Source organism: Petromyzon marinus, chromosome 21 (assembly GCF_048934315.1).
Source record: "Petromyzon marinus isolate PM22_M1 ecotype Great Lakes invasive population chromosome 21, UKy_Petmar_22M1.pri1.0, whole genome shotgun sequence".
Lineage (NCBI taxonomy): Eukaryota > Metazoa > Chordata > Hyperoartia > Petromyzontiformes > Petromyzontidae > Petromyzon > Petromyzon marinus.
This window is the reverse complement of record NC_133687.1, coordinates 1,091,545-1,119,377: the sequence shown is the minus strand read 5'-3', so window position 1 is coordinate 1,119,377 and position 27,833 is coordinate 1,091,545. Positions and strand designations below refer to the sequence as shown.

Below are 27,833 nucleotides of genomic sequence, written 5' to 3'. Positions count from 1 at the left end.
GGCAAGGGAGGCACAGGGATGAACAGTAGAGATTGGGACCATAGAGGCCGGCATGGGACAAAGTAAGATATGAGAGAAGCAAGATAAGGAGGGGGGGGGGAGCAAGACCATGGAGGGAATTATAGACGAGAGTGAGAAATTTGAACATACAGTGATAGTAGACGACTATGTGGGAGTGAAGGCATAGGCAGGAAGGCCAAGCAAAAGACAGTTGGAATAGTCAAGTTGAGTGAAAATGAGGGAGTGAATCGGGAGTTTAGCAGCAGCTAGTGAGATAAGACTGATTTTGCAAATATTGAGTAGGTGAAAGTGGCAAGTGCGGGTAGTGGCAGAGATATAGTTACAGAGTGAGAAGTTTAAGATGACCCCGAGGTTGAGATAGTAGATTAGCGTGGAGGGGAGTGAGGAGAAAGGAAGAAATGTATTTCAGTTTTAGAAGAATTGATGGAGAGGTAGTGGTGTGACATCCAGGATTTTAAAACAGTAAAGCAGTCAGAAATGCGGGAGGCAACGTAAGGGGTAAGGAGGGGAAGGAAAATAAAAAAATATTGGTGTCGTTGGCAAATAAGTGATGAGAAAAGTTAAATGAAGAAATTATTGGGGGAGGTGGCATTGTTGAAAGAAACAGATGAAATGTGTATAGAGAGATAAGACTGAAGCCAGGGAAAGGGTGTGCTGAAGATACCGAGACTGGAGAGGGTGGAAAAAAGTGCGGGATCATGGACTTTGTCGCAGCAGCAGTATGTTGAGTAGGGAAGTCCAGACCTCCCTTTTCCTGGCGACGGACTCTAGCTTAGTACCGATCCAACAGCTGATCTCCCACATCATCACTCGCAAAAGAGTTCCCGAGGTACTTAAATTCCTCCACTAAGGGCAACTGTTCCCCCCTCACCTGGAGAGCACACTCCACCATCTCCTGGGAGTGAACCATGACCTCAGATTTTGAGGTAATGATCTTCATCCCAGCCGCTTCGCACTCGGCATCACACCATTCAAGTGCACGCTAGAGATCACAGGCTGACGAGGCAAAGAGGACAACGTCATCTGCAAAAAGTAATGATGCCACCTCCATGCCCAGGTACTGGATACTCTCCATACCTCGGCTACGCTTTGATATCCTGTCCATAAAAATCACAAACAAGAGTGGAAACAAGACACTTCTTGGCAGAGTCCAACACCCACAGTGAACGACTTTGATTTAACACCAAGAATACAGACACAGCCCTCACTCCGGGAATAGAGGGACCGGATATCACACAAAAGCGGCCCCGGTACATCATACTCCTGTAGTGTTGTAAGGATGAGCAGACTTTTTTAGGAGGCACACTCTGTTTATTGTATTATTTCCTTATACAACGCTTAACACACACAGAGGGATATTCGGTCCCCTCACCCGATACCCTAGGGAGGTACAGCCTCCGGACCTGGCGGGACTCACACGTCTACCGCTATCCTAGTCCTCCGGCTAGGACCTAGGGGAGGCTATCTGACCCACCGCTGGCCCGGTGGGTCCTGACCACTGGGTATGCCGAGCCTTAGCCCTTAGAAGGGCTGGGAGGCTGGTCCAGGGTCCTAGCTAGGCTTCAGCCCAGTCTTCTATCTTCGTGCAGGGAGAGAACCCCCCGAGGTCCGTTGGGTCACCCGTCTTATACCCCTTCGTGGCCAGGTAGAACCAATCATACATTCCCACGTGGAACCGTCTGATTGGTTCACACCAAACCCTGGCCACGATCCGTTTCACCTCGACTGACCCCAACCGTTGTACCCAGGGGTAATGCTGCACTGCCCAGGTGGCAATGCAGGTTACGCAAAAGCGCGTAGTTAACACCTCTACACTCCTATAGCACCTCCCATAAGACATTCCAGGGAACACGGTCAAATGCCTTCTCCAAGTCTACAAAGCAGAGGTAGACTGGAGAAGCATACTCCCATGATCTCTCAAATATCTGTGAGAGGGAAATAAGCTGGTCCATTATTCCACTACCCTGACGGAATCCGCATTGTTCCTCCTGAATCTGAGGCTCGCCCACCGGGTGCAGCTCTCTAGCACTCTGGCATAGCCTTTACCTGGAATGCTGAGGAGTGTGATCTCTCTGTAGTTGTAGCACACCCTCTGGTCCCCTTTCTGTAACCGCCTCCTATGCCACTTTGAATAGGCGTGTTAAAACACGACATTCCTACACTGTCCAGTGCTTTCAACAACTTTGGGAGAATCTTGCCCACCCCAGCAGCTTTGCTGTTATGAAGGTCCTCGACCACCGCAGCAACTTCAGCAACTGTGATAGATCTGACACCCCCAGCTGTTTCCAGGGCTGCCTCCTGAGAGCAGAGCATGTCCACCGGGTTGAGAATCTCTTTAAAGTGGTCCTTCCATCTCTTGATTATTTCCTTAGTTCATTTCAATGTTAAACCACCCTTACTGAGAACAGCCTGGGCCATGTCCAATCGACCCCACCTAAGGCGTCGGATCGTTTGCAAGAACATCTTGGAGGCTGCCCGGTAGTCCCTCTCCATGACCTCTCCAAACTCCTCCTATGCCTGGGCTTTCACTTCAGTGACTACTACCGCTGCCGCCCTCTTGGCAAGATGGTACCTCTCAATTGAGTCGGGAGACCTTTTCCGAACATAACTCGGAAAGCTTCCTTGTTCAACTTGACAGCTTCCCTCACCACTGGTGTCCACCAGCATGTCCTAGGATTGCCGCTATAACAGGCACCAACTACCATCAGGCCACAGCTTTTCGCAGCTGCATCAACAATTTAGGTCCTGAACATTGTCTATACAGGCTCAATGTCCATTCTGTCCCCTGGAGTGTAGGAGAAGTTTTCCCGGAGGTGGAAGTTGAAATCTTTCTGCACTGGCCTTGTGCCAGACATTCCCACAAAACCTGGACTATTCGTTTGGGCCTTTCACGTCCATCTGGTTGGTGCCTCAAGCGTCGGATCCAACTTACCACCAGGTGGTGATCAGTTGACAGCTCTGCCCCTCTCTTCACCCGAGTGTCCAGAACATATGACCTTAGGTCCGAAGATACAACAAAAAAGTCAATCATTGACCTTCGGCCCAATGTACTTTGGTACCAAGTACAGTTATGAGCATCCTTGTATTCAGATATGGTGTTTGTTATTGGCATTCCGTGACTAGCGCAAAATTCCAATAACATTTCATTGTTTGGGTTCAGATCAAGGGGGCCATTCCTCCCAATCACTCCTCTCCAGTTATCTCTATTGTTTCCCACATGAGCATTGAAGTTGCCCAGTAAGACTATTGAGTTGGTAAGCAGCACTCTATTGAGCACTGCACCCACCATCTCCAAGAAGGCTGAATACTCTGAACTGCTGTTTGGTGCATAAGCACAAATAAAAGTCAGAGTTTTCCTTTCTGAGACCTGAAGTCTCATTGAGGCAATTCTCTCATCCACTGGGACAAACTCCAACTGAACAGCACCCAGCCGGGGGCTTCTGAGTATCCCCACACCCGCCCGGGGCCTCTCACCAAGGGTTACTCCAGAATAGGAGAGGGACCACCTCCCATCCAGAAGTTTGGTTCCAGTGCCAAAGCTGTGTGGAGGTGAGACCGACTATATCTAGTCGATACCTTTCCACCTCCTCCACCAGCTCTGGCTACTTCCCCTCCAGTGACGTGATATTCCACGTCCCAAAAGCTAGTATCCTTTGCCAAGGTCCAGTCCGTCCAAGACCATCCCTCTCCCTGTCATACTGGCATTACACCCAGCCCTCACCCTTCGTCCTGTAGATGGTGGGCCCAAAGGACGGCACCACATAGCCATTTCGGGCTAGCCCCGACCGGGTTACGTGGGTCACCCAACCCACCAGCCGCATGCCAGCGAACACCACACCCAGGCCTGGCTCCAGGGGGGTGTCCCAGTATACCTTGTCCGGGCGAGGTTATCTGATATTTATATTTCAGAACCATTCATAAGGGGCTTTTGTTTTGACCGTTATTTGTCTGGAACCTCCCTCAGAACTATTCACCAAGGGACACCCTATCATGAGTACAAGACTCCAGGCGACATAGCTCTGAGGGTCATTGGAACGCACAAACCCCACCACCACTATAAGGTTACGATCCTTTGGTGGGGGGTCGCAATCGTGTCTTTGATAATATATGTGGTAGTAGTAGTTGTTGTGGCGATGGCTGTGGCAGTTATAGTGGGCGTGCCAGTGTTTGTAGTTGGAAGTGGTTGTGACATCAGAGTATGTGGGTAGAAAATATCTACACAAACAAGCAAATTTGGTGGGAGGTAGAGGGATATGGGGTCAAGACCCGATCCAGGCAAGGTTCAGACACCACTCGAAACTGGGCCAGCAGCTGTAAGGGAGACAAACATATATTACAGGGGAGGGGGCGTCAGAAATGGTTCAGACACTATTCACCACTAGGGGAGGCAGACACAGATACAGGGGGTAGTGGGGGATTAGTGAAAGTGGCAGTTGGTGAGGTAGTGGTTGAGGTAGAGGTGAATGTTAAAGTGATTGTGGTGATGGTAGTATAGTATTTGTTGTAACAGCCGTGGTAGTGGTTGAGGTGAGGGTAGAGGAAATGGTTTAGGTAGTACATTACTTGAAGTGATAGTCGTGCATGTGGTAGAGGTCGTGGTAGTGATTTTGGTAGTTGTAGTTGTGGTAATAGTTGTGTCAGTGATAGCAATGTGGTTTTGATGGCGGTAGTATCTGTGGTTGTGGTAATAGTTGTGGTTGAGGTATATATGTGTTTCACTGCACTATACGTGTGTATGTAAATGAAAACGTGTGTACGTGAAGAGTATATGAGTGTATGTGTGCATATACAGTACACGAGTATATTTGTATGAGTCTCAGTGCAGTGAATGTGTGTGTTAATGTGGAAATAAGATATGTAAGTGTATATTTATAAATGTATACAGGACTGTACGTTAATGACTGTTGGTTAGGAGGCTGAGCGTGGGAGCAAACGAGTTGACCACACCAACAAACAGCTTTTAAGACTTAATAACATTAAAAATATGAATTAGAATAAAAAGTTAACATAAAAATAGTACCTAAGAAGGTAAGACAAAAGATCAAACACGTCATGTGAGTTGTAAACTTAAGGGAAATGAAAATCGCTGTTATTCTCGTAAAAGAAACCTACCCCAGTGAGCTTTTACCGAAAAAATGAACATGAACGCAAACAATGTATCATGTTTAATCTGTCAAAACATGACAAGCCGAGGAGTTAATAACATTCAGTAACTTTCCCTTGTGTATTGTGTAAAGGGGGTATTATTTATGCAGTTCTTTAAGCTGGTACCTGTTTCACACGTGTACAGTAAGCTTGTTACTGAAAGCAATGCACTGAAGTTTTTAATGCAACTTTTATACCCAACACATTTTAAGTGAATATTGCTTCGTGCTATTAAGCAAATTGTTCAATAAACGCCTCATGTTGCTTTGTTTCACACATACCGTCAGTGAAATAATTGGGCTGTGTAAGTTGGGAGGAAAGTTGACTTTAGGCGGTGTTTACAACACACTGAAGGGGACAATGAATTTACAAATAAGTGGAGCTCATTTTACTAAAAATTTCATTTAAGAGCAGTGCAAGTTAAAACTCTAGCTGTTATGTAACCGGACACATCAGTCTTGTTTCATAAACGCACGTGTGTAAATGGTTAGCCTCGGCTAACCATTTCAAATGTTAAAAATGTAAAATAAATGTTAACTTAAAAGTGGTTAGTACATGTAGCAGTCAGTGGGTCGACTGATTTCGGCCGAGGCTGTCCGCCATTACACGCACGGGAGCGGGGGAAATGGCGGCACGGCCATAAAAAATAGTCCCGGCACTTCCCCGCCTTAAAGTCCGCGCCCGCGCAAGATAACCGCCTCACATTCGCTCTCCGTAGCCCCGACGTCGCCCACGGAATGTAAAGCGGCGCGTTACAATTAAAACTGCCCCTCGCTTCCCGACCATCAGGCGGAATCCGCGGAGTTATCTGTGGGGGGGGGAGGGCGGCGGCGCTGCGTCACGGCCCGTGTGCGTGTATTCGTGCGCGAGGCGGCGACCATGAGCGGGGCAAGCGGCTGCAATGGCGAGAGCGACACCAACAACCGTGATAACTCCAGCGGCAAGAGCACGCACAGAGGTAACAGCAACACCAAGAGAGTACGTGACAGAAAGTTTTAAAGAAAATATATATATAGAAACACGGGGGAGTCTCGGCGGCGCTGACGGTGGAGAGCCAAGACGTGCTGCTGCGGCGGCGGCGGCGCCATCACCACCGCCCGCCACCCAAAACAACAGTGCAGGGAGCAGGGAGCGGCGAGTCAGCGCTGGCGGTCGCTGTACAGTGGTGGTGATGGCGTTAATAGTGGTGATGTTGGTGAGGAGGAGGAGGTGGTGGTGGGGGGGATGTGGCTGTTGCTGTTGGTGTGATTTATTTATTTGATTCGTCTTTTGTTGGAGGCGCGGCAGTTTAGCCCGCGGGCTGTTGGGACTGTTTGTGGTGGTTGCGAGTCACTTCCGGGGGGGGCGATGCGGCCCCCTGGCGGCGAGTCACGCGCACATTGTGCGTCACAGGCTCGCAAAGCCACCACCCGGTCACCCTGTCGTCGAGCCGTGGTCAATCCGCTGCTGGATGAAGGCCTCTAAAGCCGCCAAGTCCCGCGATCCAGCGATGTAACAAATCCTACCCAACCGCCTGCGTGCGAGCCGATTCCGTCGCTTCCATCTCCTCACTGGACGTGCTCACAAATAGCGTTTCAGTCTTTTGGCGACGTTCGGCATTCTTGCCCATCGGTCATCCCTTCAAACCGTGACGTGCCCTGTCCAAACCTTTTTATAATACAGTCGTTTAAATTTGCGTTAAGCTGTGTACTCTTAATTCCTGCCTTCCTCCTCCTCAGTTCAACTTGCAGTATGCATTTCTTCCATTTTATGCAGTTTTAAAGTTTTTGGTTTTGCCCGTCTGGGCCATGTTTCATAGTGGATAGTACGTACTGATTGACCGCTTTCTTTAAGCCCATTGTATGTATGTTCAGCTTTTGAAAAGCATTTTAACCTGCTATGGTCAGCCTCTGCATGTGTCATGCTGTTCCGTCTTTAAACAGCTGATTTCGTTATGCATACTCATAGTTTACCTTCACCTAAAACACAGATGCATCCAAAGCGTAATTATTTCCATTCCATCTTTTCAAGACAATGGGGCCAAATTAGATTGCCACCTCTTGTCTTACATTAGCCTCATGGTTTTTTTCGTTAATTATTTGTTTTTACTGCTAGGCCAGTGCCTATCTTTGGTCTTTGTTCTGATTCTTGTTCCACGGTCCTTCTGCTAAACAAGTGTGTACTATTAGCAATTAATACGCATTGGAAAAGTTTAAAATTGCAACTCACAAACCCGCTGGTCTGCGAGGTGGCCAGTAGGTGGCAGTGCATGAAGTGGGTTCGCAATCCCATCTGAGCACACATTGTTATTCCGTCTTGTGTGTATTTGGGGTTTCTCCTAGTAATGTTTTCTCCACACACAAAACATTGTAATAATTGGCCAAGCACTCCCCCATGCTTTGATATTCCACAGTGCAATAACTGAGTGAAATTACATTGAGAGACAGGATTACTTGGATTAGATGACATGCAGGTACGGTATAAGATCAGACAATTTAAACTGTTAACAAACGTAAGTGGGCTTGGGCAGAACGCATCATGGGCAGAAGGGATGATAACCGCTAGTTAAGAGTAAAGACGGAGCCGCAGTCAAGGAATGGAACGCGTCCAAAGGTACATCCAACAATGAAATAAAGCAATGAATCGGCTTGTGTGCAGCTACTTAGTGCTTTATCGCATCGCGTGATCACGAGAGATGGCGATGGCTCGGAAGATTTCATACAGCAGTGGATTGACCGTGGCTGACAAAGAGTACCAGGCTATTCATGTATACGAACCTTACGGCAGGACCCTGGGGTCCCAAATGAACGGAAGTCAAAATCGTAATTAATTTATTTTTGGCGACTCCGTCCCGCTGCGCACATAAACGCCGCGACCCACCTGGCGCAGATCATTCTGTTACGTCGTCCAAGTGCAGCGAGGACGAAAGCGCAGAAGAAACAAAACTTTGATTAGCGCATCGTGTAGAGCTCGTCAAGAGGAATAGGTTGCCGTATCGTTCGCCTTCAACAGACAAAATTACGTCGCAACGCAGTTTATGCGAGAGCCAGGGGCTTGTGGGACCCCGTGGTCCCGCCATAAGGTTCATATGACATGGTGTTAGCTAGTATAAAGCTGTTATACCAAAGTTATAACTGAGGTATAAGAATATGCTTATGTAGGTACATTTACAGCCCCTCTGGCAATCCACTGCTAGGTGATCATGGCCTTTCTACGCCATACATTACTGTGCTGGTCAGTGCTCATTGGCGAAGATGGCCGTGCAGATGATGAGGCAGAAGTACGTTCAGAAATTGATTTGGCTGCACTGCCCTCTGCTGCCCTCAATGTATAATTTATCAATTAGCATCTCATTAACTTGTAATTTTGTGTGGCATCTGCCATAGGAAATTGTTGGGTCAGCATGTCAACTGGGTCTGAATAAGGGTCACTTCCTCACGTTTCTCTACCATATCAGTTTTTGACAAAGTAATAAAAATGTTATATTGTACATCACTGACAAACATAACTCTGTTAAATGTATAACTTTTCACAGTTACATTTTAATATAGTACAGTGATTGTACCACCAGAAGGTGTATAATTTTAATTCAATGGGTCATCGTAGCCAAAGTCTCCAACAATCGTACTAAATGTGTTAAGTCTTTTTTTAAATGAGTAATGATAGTAAAATAGTGAAATGTGTATGCACGTCTGCATATTATTGTTTCAGCATTCTATAATTGACTGCCCATTGCAAACTTTGTTTACAACTATTTCATAGAATAAAGCTTAGTCTGAAAGTCTTATAAACTTGAAAAAGCTATCGGCTGATTCATATCAGCCTTGATAAAATAATACAAATAAAATGTTTTGCAGAACCCAAACATGTTTGGATAAAAAAAAACATTTGGCAGCTTAACATATTGCTTGGAAATAATTTACTAACCTTACATTATTATTATGTGTAGGTTAGGTTAAGCATCATGCATTCAACATTGCTTGCATGTTAAAAATTAGTAGAAGTACAGTTACTTGTAATTAAACAACAGTGTAACATTGTAATTTCAGACAAGAAGAGGCCACCAGCCATGTCTTCAGATGCATCCAGTGAAGAGAGTATGCCCTCTTTCAAAAAACGAAGAATCAAAGTCCCTAAGGGCCATAGTGGACCATCGTCGAAGGGTTGCCGCAGTCCTTCGAAAGAAAGGAAGCCTCGGTGCGAAAGGGAAACTGCGTATGAAGGAGCACGAGGCATCATGCTGAAATCGTTAAGGGTTGTTCTCCACAAGCTTAATATCGCAGGGTGTAGCTCCGATAGGAATGCAAGCGGCATCACCAGGAAGAGTACCAGTGTTGGAGTAAAGGCTGTGGCTAACGTACCCGAAATTCACGAACTGCAGCCTAAGTCTCCAGTACACATCGCCAAACTATGCAGCCACTGCAGTCAGTGGATTGAAGACTTCTCCCGGCCTCATGTTTGTTCCCCTCACTACAGTGGCATGAGATCTGTCTTGGTGGCCGACATAAATAACACCGTTTGTGCATCTCCCGTCAGTGAGATTGAGGAATCTTTGCCACCGACTGACGAAGCAGCATTGAACATTGAAAATAATGCAGGTACATATGACATTGCAATTAATAGAGTGGCTTGCAACATTGTAACTGATACAGAAGCAAGTTACATTGCAACTGACGTGGCATCCATTGGCATTGCCAATGATGTGGGTGCAAGTGACATTGAAAATGATGGGACAGTTGCAAACATTCCAAATGATGGACCAGTCGGTGACATTGCAACGGATGTGAGGGCAAGCAATATTGTGACTGAAATGGCAGAAAGCGAAGTTACATTACCAAACAGTGAATTATCTGAATCGATATTCACAAGTCTCTCTGATCCCTCTGGTTGCTTTGAATCCCAGGGTGATTCTAGTTCTCCAGCAACACTGAAGGGAAAGTCTCTAAGGTCTGGGCGCAATTCTGTCCAGTTTTGTCACCGCTGCCACCAAAAGATAAATAGCAACGATGGGCTTCATGCTCACATGTGTTTTGGCTCGTCAGGTCAAACGTGGCCCGAGGAGAAAAATAATTTTCCCCAGAACACGGCAGTGGAGTTCTCACCACGTGGACTGAACGGGCACTACAATTTAACCCACGGAGGCATTCGTCCAAGTTTCAATTGCCCCTTGTGCAATGAGTCAATCAAAGCATACTTGAATTTGAAATTGCATTACAATGAGCACATGCAGGAAGAAAAATATAAGACCAATGCTAAACCACTTCAGCAGTTGAAGTTTTCTTGCGCAATTTGTAAGGACAAGAGGAATGGAAAAAGGAATGGTGCCAACGAAAGTACGACGGTCATCCGGAAAAAGGTTTGCAAAATTGTGCAAGACCCTAATGCGCAGGTTTTCTGTTGTATGCAGTGTAATTTCCAACATCCTGTCCTCCGTATGGTAAAGAAGCATTCCCTTCAGAAGCACAGCGTAAATTTAGAGTGTTTTTCATCTGAAGAGCAGGCTGCCCAAGCTCTTCGTTCTTACAGCTTGATGTCGCCCTGCCAGAGGAAAGATGAGATACCGGAAGTAAATGCAAGCGGCACACCTGACGAAACAAGCGAATGTGACTCAACGACTGTGGATGATGTCAGTGTAGACGGAGGATTGAGTGCACCTCTGTTGCCAATCCTGAGCGGCAATCATGTGGGCACAGTTGACGTGATGCGGAAACCTGATTTGCTGATGCTGGGTGATGGAGAAGTCCTGGAGAAAAGTAATCTTTTGATGCAAAGCACAACCAAGAGTGTCCCTCTGCTTCAAGAAAACACATCTGTTTTGCAGAAGACGATAAACAATCGTCCCCTTTTGCCGGTCATAGGAAGCCGGATTTTAATTCCAGCCAATTACACTTTTGAGGTTTTGGGCGTGAAGCTTGTTGACGGTAAGAAGCAGGTGGTTATCAAGCTTAAGCAAAAAACGGAGGTGGATTCCATCAAGACAACAGAAAATAATAATGGGGCAAGAGCAGATAATTCTGGTGCCAGCAAAAATTCTGGTAAAACAAAGTCCCTGATGAAGTTGGTGCAGTTCAAGCTAGCAAGTAATAATGATGGTGACAAAACAAACCAGCCTTCGTCTGTATCTTCAAGTATACAGGAACAGGAGAAAAACTCTGATTCCTCTGAGACAATAAAAGAAAATCAGGTGTCACACTGCATAGATGTTGAAGACACAGTGTCCAGCAGTGTGAGGGAAGTTGTTACCCACAAGGAAACGCAGCAAGATCCTGAAATAACCATTGTAGACAACCTCGCTGTGCCAGCTTCATCCAAATGCAAACGTTCCATTGTTGAGTCCCTTGTAAAAGGTGCACAAGTAACAGATAATCCTTCGTCCCATGCCAAGAGAATATGTTGGACTCGGCTGGACTCTTCGCAGGTGATAAAGCCAATTCCTCAGAGTACTGAAAAGTCTTCACTTACTCCAGAGTGTGCACATGAAAGGGCCACCGACACTTACAACGTCAAAGAGAACCGTGCAGTGTCTGAACCACCTGATCTGATTGATGAGCCTGAGGTCCCAGATGAAAACAGGATCCCTGAAAATGAATCCATAAATAATCTCGGCAACGCATCCACTCCGCAGTCTGGAACAGTCCAAGTGAATGCAGCATCGGTGGTAAAAGATGCAAGTGTCTTGTCAGATGATCTGAAAGAAATCGAAGGGGAGATTTCTCTACATGAACTCAAAGGGTGTAATGGGATGTTAATGATGAAAAACATAGCAAGCCGAAGGCAGACGTTTGCAAATGCTGATGGCAGTGAAACAGATGTTGCTGAAGAAATTAAATTGATTGCCACAAATTGTAATTCCCCTGTCAAGGTGCTTGATGAATTTAGCACCACTGCTGATTTGAAACATGACCAATATTTGTTAGGTGATTCCTCGATGAATCCTGACATAATCCTCAGCTCTGAGAGCAAATTTGATAGTGTACCAAAGCGTGGTAGGCCGAAAAAGCATAGTTCCAAACCATTGCTGAAAAGCAAGCAAAAATCCACTCTCAGTGACGCAAATGAACATGCACTGCCTATATCACAAAGTGTGGAATTCCCCATTACACCATCTTCTGGTGAACTTTCCGAACAGCTACAGGAAGATTGCGTTGAGGCTCCAACAGATGAAAGCCATTCACAAATTCCTATTGCCAAAGCAGTAAATCAAATAATTGAACCGCTGTGTACTGTCACAGAATTGTCTTCAGGTGAACCCTTGCAACGAGAAGAATGCAACCCTTTAGATTTGACGCAGCCTCTCGTTTCACATTCACGCCATGAAATGTTACCGATTGAAAATCGTCTACAATCAACCTCTGCTTCAGTCCTTCCTCCTGCTCTACCACCAGCAGACACACAATTATCACTGGACTCTAATCAAAGCACTACATTGACATGCACCATTCCCTCTCCCACCACACTGACTTCACCACCTGTCATATTCACGTCTGTTCTGCCAGAAATGCCCGGTCAGCCATTGAAAACTGTGCAAGAAAAGCCATCTGTACCGATGCAACCAGACCTTGGGATCATGGCTTGTAACAGCACCAGCACTGTCTTGACTCCAGAAACAAATGCTGTTGCTAGTCCCACTACCATGCAGTTCACTTTGCCACCGCATATTTTGGAAGATTTGGTCAGGAAGCCTGGTAGCAAAGTGTTCATCCCAGTGAAAGGTGCTTCAAAGTTGTCTCCTGCACATTTTCCATTTTACGTCAAGCTTACAAATGGTAGGGTAATGAAGATTATGCCTTCTGTACCGAAGTCTGATAATTCTGCTGCCAGTCAAGAGCCCACACTGTTAGATAAAAGCACCAAAGGCACTCATCACCCGTCAACAGCTGATATTCCTCAGTCGTCTGTTGTGTCGAAAGTGATCCAGAATGTGATGCACAAAAAGGTTTCATCTGAGATGCAGAACCAGTGTCAAGCACCCACTCAGCAGCCCACTTACTCATTTGCACAGCCAGCACCCTTGATGTTGACCAAACAATCGGATGTATCTCCGAGTAGCCTTCCCATGCCTGTCTGCACGACTGTAGTAACTTTGCCCAGCACACTTTCATTTCAGCCATTGGTTGGAGGACAAACGACTGTTTTGACGTCAACAATTGGAGTGTCCACAACAACTACCACACGTACGGCTACCACGAATCAAATGGCTCCAAAGAGTTTCATCATTAGCAATTCCCAATCTATAATGATACCGTCTATAATGAATCAAAATGCACCCTTTATATTCTTTTCAGTAGGAGCAAATTCAGGCCCCCAGATAGCCTGTCCGGAAAATGTTTTGTCCGGGATGATGAATGGAGACATCACGAGTCATGTGCGAATTCCTTCACAAAATATGCCACCACTGATGATTCCTGTACCACCGTTGAAGCTTTTTCCCACTCATACAATCTCTGCCGCAACCAACAAGGCCGACAACCTGCATCGCTCCGTACCAAGTGCCACAGTTCAGCTTCCCCCACCACCTCCGATCATCATTAAAACGTATCCCAGCTCAGCCAAGCCAATACAATTGCACTTTCCATTGATATCGACTCAAGCTTTAGCTAAAGCGTGCAACACAGAAAAAAGCAGTCAACACACTTTAAATGTTTTCACCCCCTTGAGTGCTTTTGACAAGGGTTTCGGGTCCATGTCTCCCTCGCAAAACCTGCTTACAGTAGGTCCAACAATTGCTGTTTCCTCCAAGAAGCCTCCTGAGACAATGCCCCCACAACCCATACCTCTCATACAGCCTTTGGCATCGGCAAATCTGAAGTATTTCACGAATGCTCATGTGTTGGGGAGCAGTGTTTTGGATTCTCAAAAGCAAACAGAAATCTCTCAACATGATGGTCTGTTAAACAGTACAGCTGCAATTAATGACCCTCCTGTTCTTAAAGATTCTGCTGATTCCAAGCTCATTACTCAACCCATGTGCCCAGCTGAAAACCATGAACCTCATTTCCAAGTGGCCTGGGATGATTGCAGAAGTAAACCGAAAGATGTTGGACCTTGCAAGGCTCTTCCTTCCATCAACGGGGCAATGCTAATAATTTCAGAGTTGCCAGCACAAACAGCTCAAATTGGAAATGTCAAAGATTTGAGAGATATTGAAAAGGAGACATCTCAAACCACCACAAATATTCAGCCGGCTTCAATTTCTTCACCTTTTGTCCAAGGTGAACTTTGCTCCAAATCACAGGGAGATGTTCCAAGTGGGTTTCTACCAAATGTGGTCATTTCTAAAATGGCATCATCAGAATTGATAAGCAACATGAATTGTGCATCAGTGATTTATAAAGCAGTTTCTAAAAACGGTGGATATGCAGACAATGCCCATGAAATGGCAAAGCGTGACTTTGATTTGAAATCGCAGTTGGACCAGAACAAGAGCTCTGCTGAGTCAACAGGTGGAGAAGTACACATTGATGGTCGAGCAAAGTCAAATGTAGCCATACATTCTTTAGATACCGAAGAATCGACAACACCAAGAACTCTTTCAGACTGTGTACAACGTGTGTCTAGAGTCTACGTCTCTAATGATAGAGATTCAGTAGCAAAATTGGGTCAAGGAGAACCTGCATCAGAAGCTGAAGATGCAGCAGCAACGCTCATGGCACTTGCGCACTGTGGTGAATTAATATCTAACACCCGTCACGCGATTGTGAATACGGAGATCAAAAAAGCGGGCGATTTAAAATCTGCATCGAAGTCTGACTATGTTGTAGCACCCAAGACCCTTGCAAGTGGTGTTGAATCGACTTCCAAAGTATCAAATGTTACCAAAGTGGTCTCAGAGGCAGATATGCGTGAAGGGAAACCTGTGTCGGAACCGGAAACTGATGTGAACTTTGACACCCAAGGTGAACCTGGACATGTGACATTTGCAAACGTTTCTCCATTGAAGCGTAAGATACAAGGAACTAACCAAGTAAAGATAAAAATAAGGAAACCCACATGCAAACCTCAGTCGGTAATGGCATCTACTGATATGAAAACCCAAGCAAGATCTGCCTACTTGGCTACCTGCATTTCATATTTCCGGGAAAAACACAACACAGCTTTGAGAGTAGTTAAAACGAAACCCAATAGTCCCTCAAATGAAGCCTGCCTTCTACCTATATCTGTCCGTGAATCCAAAGAGCAGTTCACCAAACCAGCCCGGACTTTGAAGAAGAAAGTGGACGATAAAGAGCTCCAGACAGACAATGCATGTTCCAGTTTCTCTTCACAGCTACCGCTATCCCTGCCCATCAAGCCTCTGTACATCAAGCAGGCTCACAAAAAGCCGAGGGCCAATCAGCCGGTGGTGGTGCTCAATCACCCATACATAGACCCACAGGAGGTGGTCAACCTGATGAGGACGGTGAACATGTACCCAGGTTGTATCATCAAGGTGGTGCTGTCCCGCCGCACACTGGCAGCAATGGAGGCCTCAAAGCAAGAACAGCGATTACTCAAGCAGGTAAACCACGTGTTTTTTTTCATTTAGAAGGGTTGTGACTTGTTTTAACCTGTTAACAATCTCGTATTACTGTGGATGGGGCATGTAACACGTCATTAAATTCTGACACGAAATAACATGAGATTAATATTTCATCTAAAAGTAACTGCATGTCAACATTGATGAGTAAACAAATGCATTTTAGTTGAGTTTGGACTCACCCAGTGTTCTTCATTGCAAGGCCCGCGGCCACTGGTGGCCCCTGGTGGCATTTATTACAGCCCCTGACAATACGCTATAAGTGAGGACGCGCATGAACGGATATTTGATTTCTGATATATAATCATCACTTATTACAGAATTACACAAATCACATTCAGCTTCTGTAGTGTAAATCTAGAGTTGGTAAAGCTAAAATGGTAATTATTTTCTAAATTTGGTCCCAATATATTACACAGTGTTCAACTGTAAAATTCACAACACCGTTTGGTCCTTGGGGAGTGCAGTAAAACTGGGCTGCTGTATCTGCGGGCCGAATTGTGATCTAGTATGAGCAGATAGTGTAGTACCAGGGTAGAAATGCATATATATTTACTAACTTCATTACAATCATTCATAAAGTTTAATGATAATGGTATGGATGGCCATCAAGGATTAGATAATTTGCATATGGTGGAGCCTGAATGAGACCTAGTAGTTATATATGTGTTTGAGCCTTCGTATTGGACACAGCTGCTTGGCAGCGCAGATGGCCGGGCCTGTGTTCGAGCCTAGTTAATCGGGCACGTGGTTGAACTTGAGTCAGGCCTAGCTGGCCGTACACATGTTCATGCCTGAGATGGGCCCAGTTGGTCGCGGACATGGCAGAGCCTATGTTGTGTCTATTGATGCATGGTGGTACAATGAGGCAAAAAAGTATTTGATCCCCTGCTGATTTTGTACGTTTGCCCACTGACAAAGAAATTATCTGTCTATAATTTTGATGGTAGGTTTATTTGAACAGTGAGAGACAGAATAACAACAAACAAATCCAGAAAAACATGTCAAAAATGTTATAAATTGATTTGCATTTTAATAAGGGAAATAAGTATTTGACCCCTCTGCAAAACATGACTTAGTACTTAGTGGCAAAACCCTTGTTGGCAATCACAGAGGTCAGACGTTTCTTGTAGTTAGCCACCAGGTTTGCACACATCTCAGGAGGGATTTTGTCCCACTTCTCTGCAGATCTTCTCCAAGTCATTAAGGTTTCGAGGCTGACGTTTAGCAACTCGAACCTTCAGCTCCCTCCACAGATTGTCTATGGGATTAAGGTCTGGAGACTGGCTAGGCCACTCCAGAACCTTAATGTGCTTCTTCTTGAGCCACTCCTTTGTTGCCTTGGCCATGTGTTTTGGGTCATTGCCATGCTGGAATACCCATCCACGACCCATTTTCAATGCCCTGACTGAGGGAAGGAGGTTCTCACCCAAGATTTGACGGTCATGGCCCCGTCCATCGTCCCTTTGATGCGGTGAAGTTGTCCTGTCCCCTTAGCATAAAAACACCCCCCAAAGCATAATGTTTCCACCTTCATGTTTGACGGTGGGGATGGTGTTCTTGGGGTCATAGACAGCATTCCTCCTCCTCCAAACACGGCGAGTTGAGTTGATGCCAAAGAGCTCCATTTTGGTCTCATCTGACCACAACACTTTCACCCAGTTCTCTGAATCATTCAAATGTTAATTGGCAAACTTCAGACGGGCATGTATATGTGCTTTCTTGAGCAGGGGGACCTTGCGGGCGCTGCAGGATTTCAGTCATTCAAGGCGTAGTGTGTTACCAATTGTTTTTTTGGTGACTATGGTCCCAGCTGCCTTAAGATCATTGACAAGATCCTCCCGTGTAGTTCTGGGCTGATTCCTCACCGTTCTCATGATCATTGCAACTCCACGAGGTGAGATCTTGCATGGAGCCCCAGGCCGAGGGAGATTGATAGTTATTTTGTGTTTCTTCCATTTGCGAATAATCGCACCAACTGTTGTCACCTTCTCACCAAGCTGCTTGGCAATGGTCTTGTAGCCCATTCCAGCCTTGTGTAGGTCTACAATCTTGTCCCTGACATCCTTGGAAAGCTCTTTGGTCTTGGCCATGGTGGAGAGTTTGGAATCTGATTGCTTCTGTGGACAGGTGCCTTTTATACAGGTAACAAGCTGAGATTAGGAGCACTCCCATTAAGAGTGTGCTCCTAATCTCAGCTCGTTACCTGTATAAAAGACACCTGGGAGCCAGAAATATTTCTGATTGAGAGGGGGTCAAATACTTATTTCCCTCATTAAAATGCAAATCAATTTATAACATTTTTGACATGCGTTTTTCTGGATTTTGTTGTTGTTATTGTGTCTCTCACTGTTCAAATAAACCTCCATTAAAATTATAGACAGATAATGTCTTTGTCAGTGGGCAAACGTACAAAATCAGCAGGGGATCAAATACTTTTTTCCCTCACTGTAGTTTGCAAATACAAGTTAGAATTATGCACAATGGTAATGCTTAAACCTAAATGTTTTAATATTAGCTTCCCGCAAAATTAAGCACAGCGAATTTGGAATTTTTCAAGACTTATGGGTTATGTTTAAGATTATAAGTAATTTAATTTATGATGGGTAATGTAGCTTCCCTCATTCAATGCATACCCAGTACACAATGATCTACATTATACACCGTTAATGCGTACCCAGTTCAAGATAATGTTGCATTCCAAACCCAAAAACATTTTGTTTGTTACCCAGGAAAGCTTCATGAAGTCTCATGACTTTTTTTCAGCAACGCCCAGTTGGGGCTGATGATTGCTATGTAATTCATAATGTTAAACTTGGAGGGAAATTGCTGAAAGGCCCTGACTGACTAACTTCTTGTACAGGAATCTCACACCCCCTCCCCCCCCCACTATTAGTTGCCAGATTGTTTCGCATATACCTTGCCATTTAATTAGTGAACATATTTCCTTGTAAGTGCAATATTTTTCATATGCATTCTTTAAAAAAGGGGCAGATACTGTGCATTAAAAAAAAAACTAGGAATGTACAAGCTGAAAACTGCGACTTTTGCGACGTGATACTGTATTGTACACATGTAGCACGTGGAAATGATTTCCCTCCACGTGGGGAGGGAAGCTAGACACAACAATGTAGAGGACATGGACTTGGTAGCATTGCTTGAGTCCCATGGTAAGGACCTGTCAAATGAGGATCTGAAGCAGCTGGCACAACAACAGTGGGCTGAAGAAGAGGCCAATGAAAGATAGCACTGCCATCACGAATGTTAATTAACATTCACTGCGATAAGACGTATCGGCAGAAGAAGAAAAATGCTGCACAGCTGTGTTTGGACAGCTTTTTTAAACATGCTGCAATCAAACCAGAAAGTGAGGAAGACAGCCCAGAAAAGAGCCGCTTCCTATGGTGAACATTCCTGTGGCTCTAATTTCATCGTAGATGAATAGGCAGGTGATCCTGCCCCTTTGTTTCATAACTCCACCTGTACTCACCCCAAGAGGCCTCGATTAGTCACTTAAACAATCTCTTAAGTTTTATCTGATTATAGTTACGCTCTGTTATCTGGCATCCTTGGGGAACGTAGGGTGCTAAATAATCAAATATGCTGATTATAATCTGAGAGCTATACTTATGGTTAACCAAATTTTCTAAGTAAGGAGATTCTTGAGTATCGCATTCTTAGAAAGTGCTGCAAAAGACAAAACCTCTATTCAATACTTAAGCCGTACCTAAATAATGGTGTTAGGTACACGGAAACCAAAATAGACACATCACAATTGAAATAAGAGATCTACTGTACTTTCTGCCAAATAAACTAAAACTAATTAAAATAAACCTGTAACAAACCTATATAACAAATTCTCAACAATAAATAGTATAACTACTGTACTTACCGATGATGATCCAAAGCGGGTGTGTGTTTGCAAGTGAGGAGCAATAGTTCAACGGTTAGCATGCTGCACTATGAACTCGGCAATCCGAGTTCCGAATCCCACTCACGCTCAATACCAGTAACGATGATCTGAATCGGTTCTAGGCCTCCCCTAGTTCGACTCGGCTTTAAATGAGTACTTGGTGAGATGCGTAAACATCACTTGGGAGACAAAGGCGACCGGGCGTGGTACTGGCCACCCATCCCCCTCGTCTGCTGTGCTGGCCTTCATAGGCGATCGCTAATAGGACTTGCCCAACAGTCTGTTAATAGGCTATACACGGGGCGTCTTTGTCCACGAGATGATTCCACGGCAAAGGTTTAGAGGCGACTGCCGTCTCTCACCCGCCCCGCACCATGGTAGCAGCCATTGATACAGTGGTTAAGTGTTCAGTATACCCGTGAAAGGCCAAAACTAACCCCTGCAAGAGCTACATTCGTGTACAAGCAACACCACTCAGAAGTGTCTTGAAGCTTCCTTAAACAACATCTATGAGAAGTTGATGGCAAGATGCTGGATGGCTATCAGAATTTTTCCAGATATGTGAAGGAAGATTTGTATTGCCGTTTATGAGAGATGTTGGTTGATAGAGCATTCCAGATGGTAAAGTAGATTCAGAGCTTTTCCTGTACAGTAAGTTCCCGGATTGCGGAAGACCTGACTTAAGGATATCCAACTTTACGGACATGCTCCCGTAAGGCATGTTTAAAAAAAATCAAGACTATGCGGAAATGTTGCGTTAGTCACGTAAGCGCCAATAGTGCAGCGCGGTGAGGTTGCTGATGAATACCGCAGAGCGAGGCGTAACCAAAAACTGCCTTTACCGAGCCCAACCTTGACTAGGATTAAGGTAAATGGAATTTGTTGTAGCATTGCATAATTTGTTTTCTATACTTAGAACTCTCTTTTTTCACCATGATTGTATTGATAGTTTTCTTCATTTTAAGATGGTTTAATTAGTTATTTACTATATGTACTTTATTGAACACAACTACACAGATTGCGCATGGTCTCAGCCAACAGTGATGGAAGAAGTCTAGACCTAGCCTAATGCATGGTAAACGAACATTCAGAAGTGAATGTTTTGTGTTAATATTAAAATGTGTTGTGGTTTTCATAAACAATTGGATACATACTCTTTGGTTCTTTCGGGAAAGTTACGTAGGTAGAAAAATAATAGATCACGACGTTTCGATCGCAACACAAGCAGTCGTCATCAGATGGGACGACAGCAAGAAAAACTGCTGAAGTAGGCGAGAGATCTGCCGTGGCACGAGGTTATATAGGACTCGGCAGTAGGGGGGGAGAGAGAAGTGGGGGGGGAAGGAGGCGGGGCAGAAAGTGGACCCCGCAGCAGCACCCGGGTCACTGGAGTAAAGTGGACCACCGCAGCAGCACTGGAGAGATCGGCTGCAGGGGGGGGGGAAAGAGAAGTGGCGGGGGGGGAAGGAATTGGATACAGTATATGTTCCATTAGTTTAATTATGGGTAGTGTGAGGGTAGGCATTCAATGAAATGAAAGAATCATAGGAAGTGACCATTAGTTTAATTATGGGTAGTGTGAGGGTAGGCATTCAATGAAATGAAAGAATCATAGGAAGTGCAGAAAGCATGTACAGCGATACGATAAAGGTAGTGATAGAAAATGGATTACAGCGCAATACAGTACTGAGAGAAAACCAACTATTAATCAGGAAGGGGAGGCACAACTTTCCGGCTATGGGATTTTACCTTGATTTTGAGGGAAAATTGTTCAATTTCCGACATACGAAAAATTTGGGTTACGGATCATACTCGAACCTAACCCTTCCACAACCCGGGGACTGCCTGTCTTTGTATTTACTATTAGTTAAAATATATGTTAACTCATCATGCATTTTTGTTGGCTTCATGACATTTAGTCATGCAAAAAAATTACAGAAATGTGGGCTAGGAATGCAACCCCTTATTTATGGGGAATTAAAGTTAATTGGAAGTAATTTTTAGTTTAGTAGCATCTCTCAGGAACGCATTCCTTGCTTATAATGGGGGATTCCGGTATTCTTGTATCTGTCTCTTCGTGTGTTATTGTCTCTGTCTGCATGTTAAATGCTCCATGCCCTAGAAAGCGCCCATGGAATTGGAGGTCCATGCTACAAATGAACGGTTACAATCTTCTTTGGTTCTTTCGGTAAAGTCACGTAGAATGAGAATAAAATAATAAATTGATAATCGTCATCAGATGGGACGACAGCAAGAAAAACTGCTGAAGTAGGCGAGAGATCTGCCGTGGCACGAGGTTATATAGGACTCGGCAGTAGGGGGGGAGAGAGAAGTGGGGGGGGGAAGGAGGCGGGGCAGAAAGTGGACCCCGCAGCAGCACCCGGGTCACTGGAGTAAAGTGGACCACCGCAGCAGCACTGGAGAGATCGGCTGCAGGGGGGGGGAAAGAGAAGTGGCGGGGGGGGGGAAGGAATTGGATACAGTATATGTTCCATTAGTTTAATTATGGGTAGTGTGAGGGTAGGCATTCAATGAAATGAAAGAATCATAGGAAGTGCAGAAAGCATGTACAGCGATACGATAAAGGTAGTGATAGAAAATGGATTACAGCGCAATACAGTACTGAGAGAAAACCAACTATTAATCAGGAAGGGGAGGCACAACTTTCCAGCTATGGGATTTTACCTTGATTTTGAGGGAAAATTTTCAATTTCCGACATACGAAAAATTTGGGTTACGGATCATACTCGAACCTAACCCTTCCACAACCCGGGGACTGCCAGTCTTTGTATTTACTATTAGTTAAAATATATGTTAACTCATCATGCATTTTTGTTGGCTTCATGACATTTAGTCATGCAAAAAAATTACAGAAATGTGGGCTAGGAATGCAACCCCTTATTTATGGGGAATTAAAGTTAATTTGAAGTAATTTTTAGTTAAGTAGCATCTCTCAGGAACGCATTCCTTGCTTATAATGGGGGATTCTGGTATTCTTGTATCTGTCTCTTCGTGTGTTATTGTCTCTGTCTGCATGTTAAATGCTCCATGCCCTAGAAAGCGCCCATGGAATTGGAGGTCCATGCTACAAATGAACGGTTACAATCTTCTTTGGTTCTTTCGGTAAAGTCGCGTAGAATGAGAATAAAATAATAAATTGATAAAATAAAATAACACAATAATATTCTCACGACGTTTCGGCCACAACACAAGCGGCCTTCATCAGGTGAAGGGACGAGACTGTCTGGAGGACAGCGCTGGAGTGAAAAAGCCACGTTCAGATCACGACCTTTAAGCTGTGTGAGAAGAAACAAAGCGCCTTGACAAAGGAATTAGCATATAATTTAGCATTGAAATGGCTGAGTGATTAGCTTGTGACTGGTCACAGAAATGGCTATGTTAAAGTTAAAGCATACACATCCGCAAAGGCACCCCTTGACAAAGGAATTAGCATAGAATTTAGCATTGAAATAGCTAAGTTAAAGTATACACATCCGCAGAGGCACCCCTTGACAAAGGAATTAGCGTATACTTTAACTTAGCTATTTCAATGCTAAATTCTATGCTAATTCCTTTGTCAAGGGGTGCCTTTGCGGATGTGTATGCTTTAACATAGCCATTTCTGTGACCAGTCACAAGCTAATCACTCAAGCCATTTCAATGCTAAATTATATGCTAATTCCTTTGTCAAGGCGCTTTGTTTCTTCTCACACAGCTTAAAGGTCGTGATCTGAACGTGGCTTTTTTCACTCCAGCGCTGTCCTCCAGACAGTCTCGTCCCTTCACCTGATGAAGGCCGCTTGTGTTGTGGCCGAAACGTCGTGAGAATATTATTGTGTTATTTTATTTTATCAATTTATTATTTTATTCTCATTCTACGTGACTTTACCGAAAGAACCAAAGAAGATGAATCCTTGCAGTCACGAAAGCTTTAAATCGAAACGGTTACAATGATGCACAAATCAACAGGGCATTGAATGACAAAAACCAAATCGAATAACATGGGCATTGAAACTGCCCAAGTAATTAAAACGATCAAAATGTTGTACATTGCGGGAGTAACTGAAACTAGCCAGATGTTTGGAAAAACAAAACATCAGTCTGATTTGGCACAGTACATAAAATACAGAAATTAATATTTGGTACAAAATATGTATTACCAAAGCTATCAACAGAAGTTGTGTAAGGATTAACTGCCTGTGTGGAAAATGTTATGTTGGACAAACAGGACGAATGATCAGCACGAGACTAAAAGAACATCAGATAAATATTAAATCCTCCCAAATACAACTGTTAGCAGTAGCAGAACACACGTGCCAACAAGGACACTCAATTGATTTTGATAATGTTGAAGTTCTGTGCAAAACTAGCTACTACTGGCCAAGACTAATTAGAGGATCTATCGAAATTGAAAGAAATACAACTTTTTTAACTCATCGGATTACCACTGCCTTCGTGCTGCGTGGAAGCGAATTTCTAACGAGACAAGAATTTGTCCCCCACGTGATGTCACTCCATGTGGGGAACCCCCCCCCCCACTCATTAATAATCATGAGCTGAACATTTTTTCTCTTTAACGGTGAAACATCTACCTGAGGAAAATTAAATCCAGTTTAGTGCAGTCCCGCTGATCCCAGAGTCTGACTCAAGGCGATTGATTAGGCGTTTGTGGTTCACGGTGTCGAAGGCTGAGGAAATGTCAAGGCTGACGCGTCAAGCAATGGAACCAGAATTGATAATGGCAAGGATGCCGTCCAGGATCCTAGTCAGAGCGGTCTCTGTTGAATAATCATCATCATGTGTATGCCCCTCGGACCGTAGCAGTCCCCACGAGCCGCCACCAAGCAATCCTATCCTGCTCTGGCCGCCACGCTGAATGTAAGGCAAAGCCGTGGTGTCGAAGATCAGCCTCAATTGTGTATGTCCATGTAAGCCGTGGCCTGCCCCAGGGGCGCCTCCAGCCCCGTGGTGGGCTGTCGACCGTCGCGCACAGGGCTCTGGCGTAATCTGTTGATGCATCCGCCCGGGCAACGTCTTCTGGCTCTGACCGTTTCATGCACTGTGCGAAGGGGGACCTCGGCATCGGTGATGTGTTCACTCAAGTGGATGCGGAGTATCCGTCGCAGGCGCCACTGGTCGAAGGCATCGCACTTCTTGCTCGGGGATGCCATCATTGACCATGTCTCTGAGAACATACAGTCGTACGGGAAGGATGTATGCATCGTCTCGTCAAACCTTTGTTGCTGTTGTAATGCTGGAACGCCAGATGTGTCTGTTGAGCTGTTTCATGCACTCGCATGCAATTGAGATTCGCGTTTTAATTTATACCTCGCTGCTTCCAGTGTGTTGAATAGTGCAGCCTAGATAGGTGAACGATTTTACCAATTGAACATTGTTGCCCGCTATTACCACTTCAGGCAAGTTTTGTGGTCGGTCATCAGTCTGTATTTTTGTTTTGGCCCAGTTTATTTCCAGGCCAAATGGTAGGGCTTCACTATTCATGATCTCAAGGACTAGGAGTAGACTGCGGCAAGGTAAGGTAAAAGTTCAAAAGCAACAAGCCTACCTTTTTACCCTTACCCCATGCAAATGTCCCGATTACAGGGTAATTACTGGGGTACTACAAATGAAAAAGGTTTATAACAGGTAAATGCTAGCTAGAGTGCTTTATTCATATAGAATACTCTAGAATTAGGCGTTGAGGCTGTTGACGACACCGTTCTCCATAACCTCGTCCCAGTCGTCGATGACGATCTCATCAACAACCTGATCAAGTTCGTGATGGCCGTCGTCCTCGGACGAACGACGGGCAATAAGATCTTGCGCTGCTCCGGCCCAGTTAGACGGGACCTTCAGGCAGCCGGCCGCAATCCACGAACGCAAGCACATAGACTGGATGGAGAGCATCGACGACAGCGACTGGCGAACGCATGTGAACTCTCGCCCGGCTCCACTATTCGCGCGTTCGCAGGAAGTTGACGTCGCCGGCGCTCCCAAGTAGTTTCAGGCCATCTTGTAGTGGGCAAGGAGCAGCTCTTTGCGGAGAGACCACCACTGCGTTACATCAATGAAGGCGCTGGCGGTCGTGACGCCCATGCTCAGAAAACGATTGACTTCATCACCGTCGTCGATGGAGCTGCCGACGTTGCTGAATAGGGTGCTGAATAGCGACCCCTCCTCCATATGAGCAGCGACTGCCGTCGGCGGGATGGCGAGCACGTCCGCGTAGCGATGCTGCAGGACAGAGCAGATCGTGGCCTTCAGTGTAGCCAGCTCGTCTTGATCTGTCGTTTTTGGCAGCTGTGGATTCAAGTAGGATGCCACAATGGTGGGTTCCTGAACCAGGAAGTTGCGGTACCGCACCAGCTCGGCCTTCATCCCCGTTGCGGTCAAGGACTGATCGATCGCTCTAAGAGCGGCTTCAACGCGAGCGCAATGATGGATCAGGTGCGCCATCGTCACCGGCACGAGATCCAATGTCGACTTGCGGTCTGCCACCAACGAGGTCATGACCTGGCGTGGCATTCGCAGGAATGCTGTCACGCCCTCGATGTTTGCCCACTGCAGTTCAGAGAAAGTGCCGACGCCGATCACATCCTGGAAGTGTGCCATGATAATGTCCAATGGGACACGCTTTTTGATGGTGTCGTCGCCCATGTCAAACGTCGAATTCCACTTGGTCGGTAAGTCCTGGTGCGTTGGCTCCTTGCTGGCGAGCTTGGCGATCTCGGCCTCGCGGCGGTACGACTGCGGGATGACCTTGCTGCACCTGATATTGACGAGCGCCTTGCGCAGTTCGCCGTTGGTCGACTTGGTCAGTTTGAGAACTTGGACGATGCCGATCTGGACCGAATGATCTGTGCAGCGAATATGGTGGCAAGCCCGCAGCTGCTCATATCCGACGTCCGCGTTGACCAAGGCGAACGTCTTGACAGCACTGACTGCATCGGAGCCATTGTCGCTGGTGACAGCGAGCAGCTTGGTCGAGACATTGTGCCCGAGGCTTTGGAAGGTGCTCAATCAGAGTGGTGCGAATGTGCTTCTGGACTTCGCATCGAGGATTGTCAGCAGCATGGATTTCGACGCACCATATTTGGTGTCGATCCAGTGCACCCTGACCATCCAAAATCCGTTCAGGTTGCGGTTCGAGCACCCGTCGATGGTGAGCGAGATGGCGACGTCCAGGTTGGAGAAGAACGCCCCGACGATGGGCAGCATAATGGCGTGATGCTCGACAATTCTGCAAATGATGGTGCGGGTCGACGGGCAATGATCTTTGTCAAACTCCAAGCTATGGTAAACTCTGCAATTTTGCAGAGCTTTTTATCTGGAGTTAATGAGTATATGGTCAGTTTCTGTCTCTGTGTGGCCGTCGTTTGAAAACCATGTAAGTCTGTGGATGTCACAGTGCTGGAACCAGGACCCACCAGTTCTAAGCCCAATTACTGCTGCCATGTGGGCTGGTCACAGTTTGGAGGCCTTCTCTGGCAGTGCCAGAGACTGCATTGAAATCTCCAAGGCACATAATGAGGTCCCTGTCGTTTTGTGTCAGGTTTAGTGACTGTTCCAGAGACTGATTTAAGTGGTCTGATGTTGGTGTGTATGTTATGGCAATGTATAAATCACCTAGGGTGTTGCTGAATCTATCCATCAGTAGCCTGTCATTCACAAGGTACTATTCTAATTGGGCTGACTTGGCTCTCCCCAGCAAGCCGGGGAGAGCCATTAGGAACCCCCGTGGTTTCACGAGCACCATGCCAACATACCTCCTTGGAGGCCCATGATACTTGTTTTTGCCCTCAAGTTCTTTAACGAGTGTGAATTGCACTTGGTTGGCACAGGGTTCTGATGTTCCAGGTGCCGATGCGAAATGGTTTGCATAGTTTGAGTCTTTCTGTCATGTCCACCATAACACTTGACACAGCTGGCCAGTGAAAAACCAGGCTGCACGCTCCTTGTTAACCTGCACGACGAGCGATGCGGTATAAAGACGTACTTGGTAGTGCCACTCATGGGGAATTCTTGGCAGTTAATTCCCCTGGTGTCTTGCCAAGAGGCAAGGGTAGGTAGCTGGGAGACTTGATGTTGAGTTCCCTTGAGCCGGCTACCCAGCTGCTCCTTTAACCTCAGAGCAGAGGGAACTTGCCGAGTGTCGGGATATGTCCACACGCCGGTGGGCCCAGCACACTGCAGCTACAGGGCCAGCATCTGCTCCCTGACCAGTTATACCGCCGGACTTTCGGTCGCATGTACAGACCC

The 27,833-nt window shown here is 45.7% G+C and overlaps 1 protein-coding gene across 1 annotated transcript in view; it reads left to right on the top strand.

The window, feature by feature from the left end:
* The first annotated feature begins 5,887 nt into the window (after window positions 1-5,887).
* Window positions 5,888-27,833, top strand: part of LOC116944682 (uncharacterized) — a 33,617-nt gene continuing 11,671 nt past the window's right edge. The window contains exons 1-2 of the mRNA XM_032958447.2: window positions 5,888-6,124; window positions 9,195-15,643. Of these exons, the coding sequence (XP_032814338.2) occupies window positions 6,046-6,124; window positions 9,195-15,643 (6,528 nt within the window). The 5' untranslated portion in view covers window positions 5,888-6,045. The remainder of the gene's footprint in view (window positions 6,125-9,194; window positions 15,644-27,833) is intronic.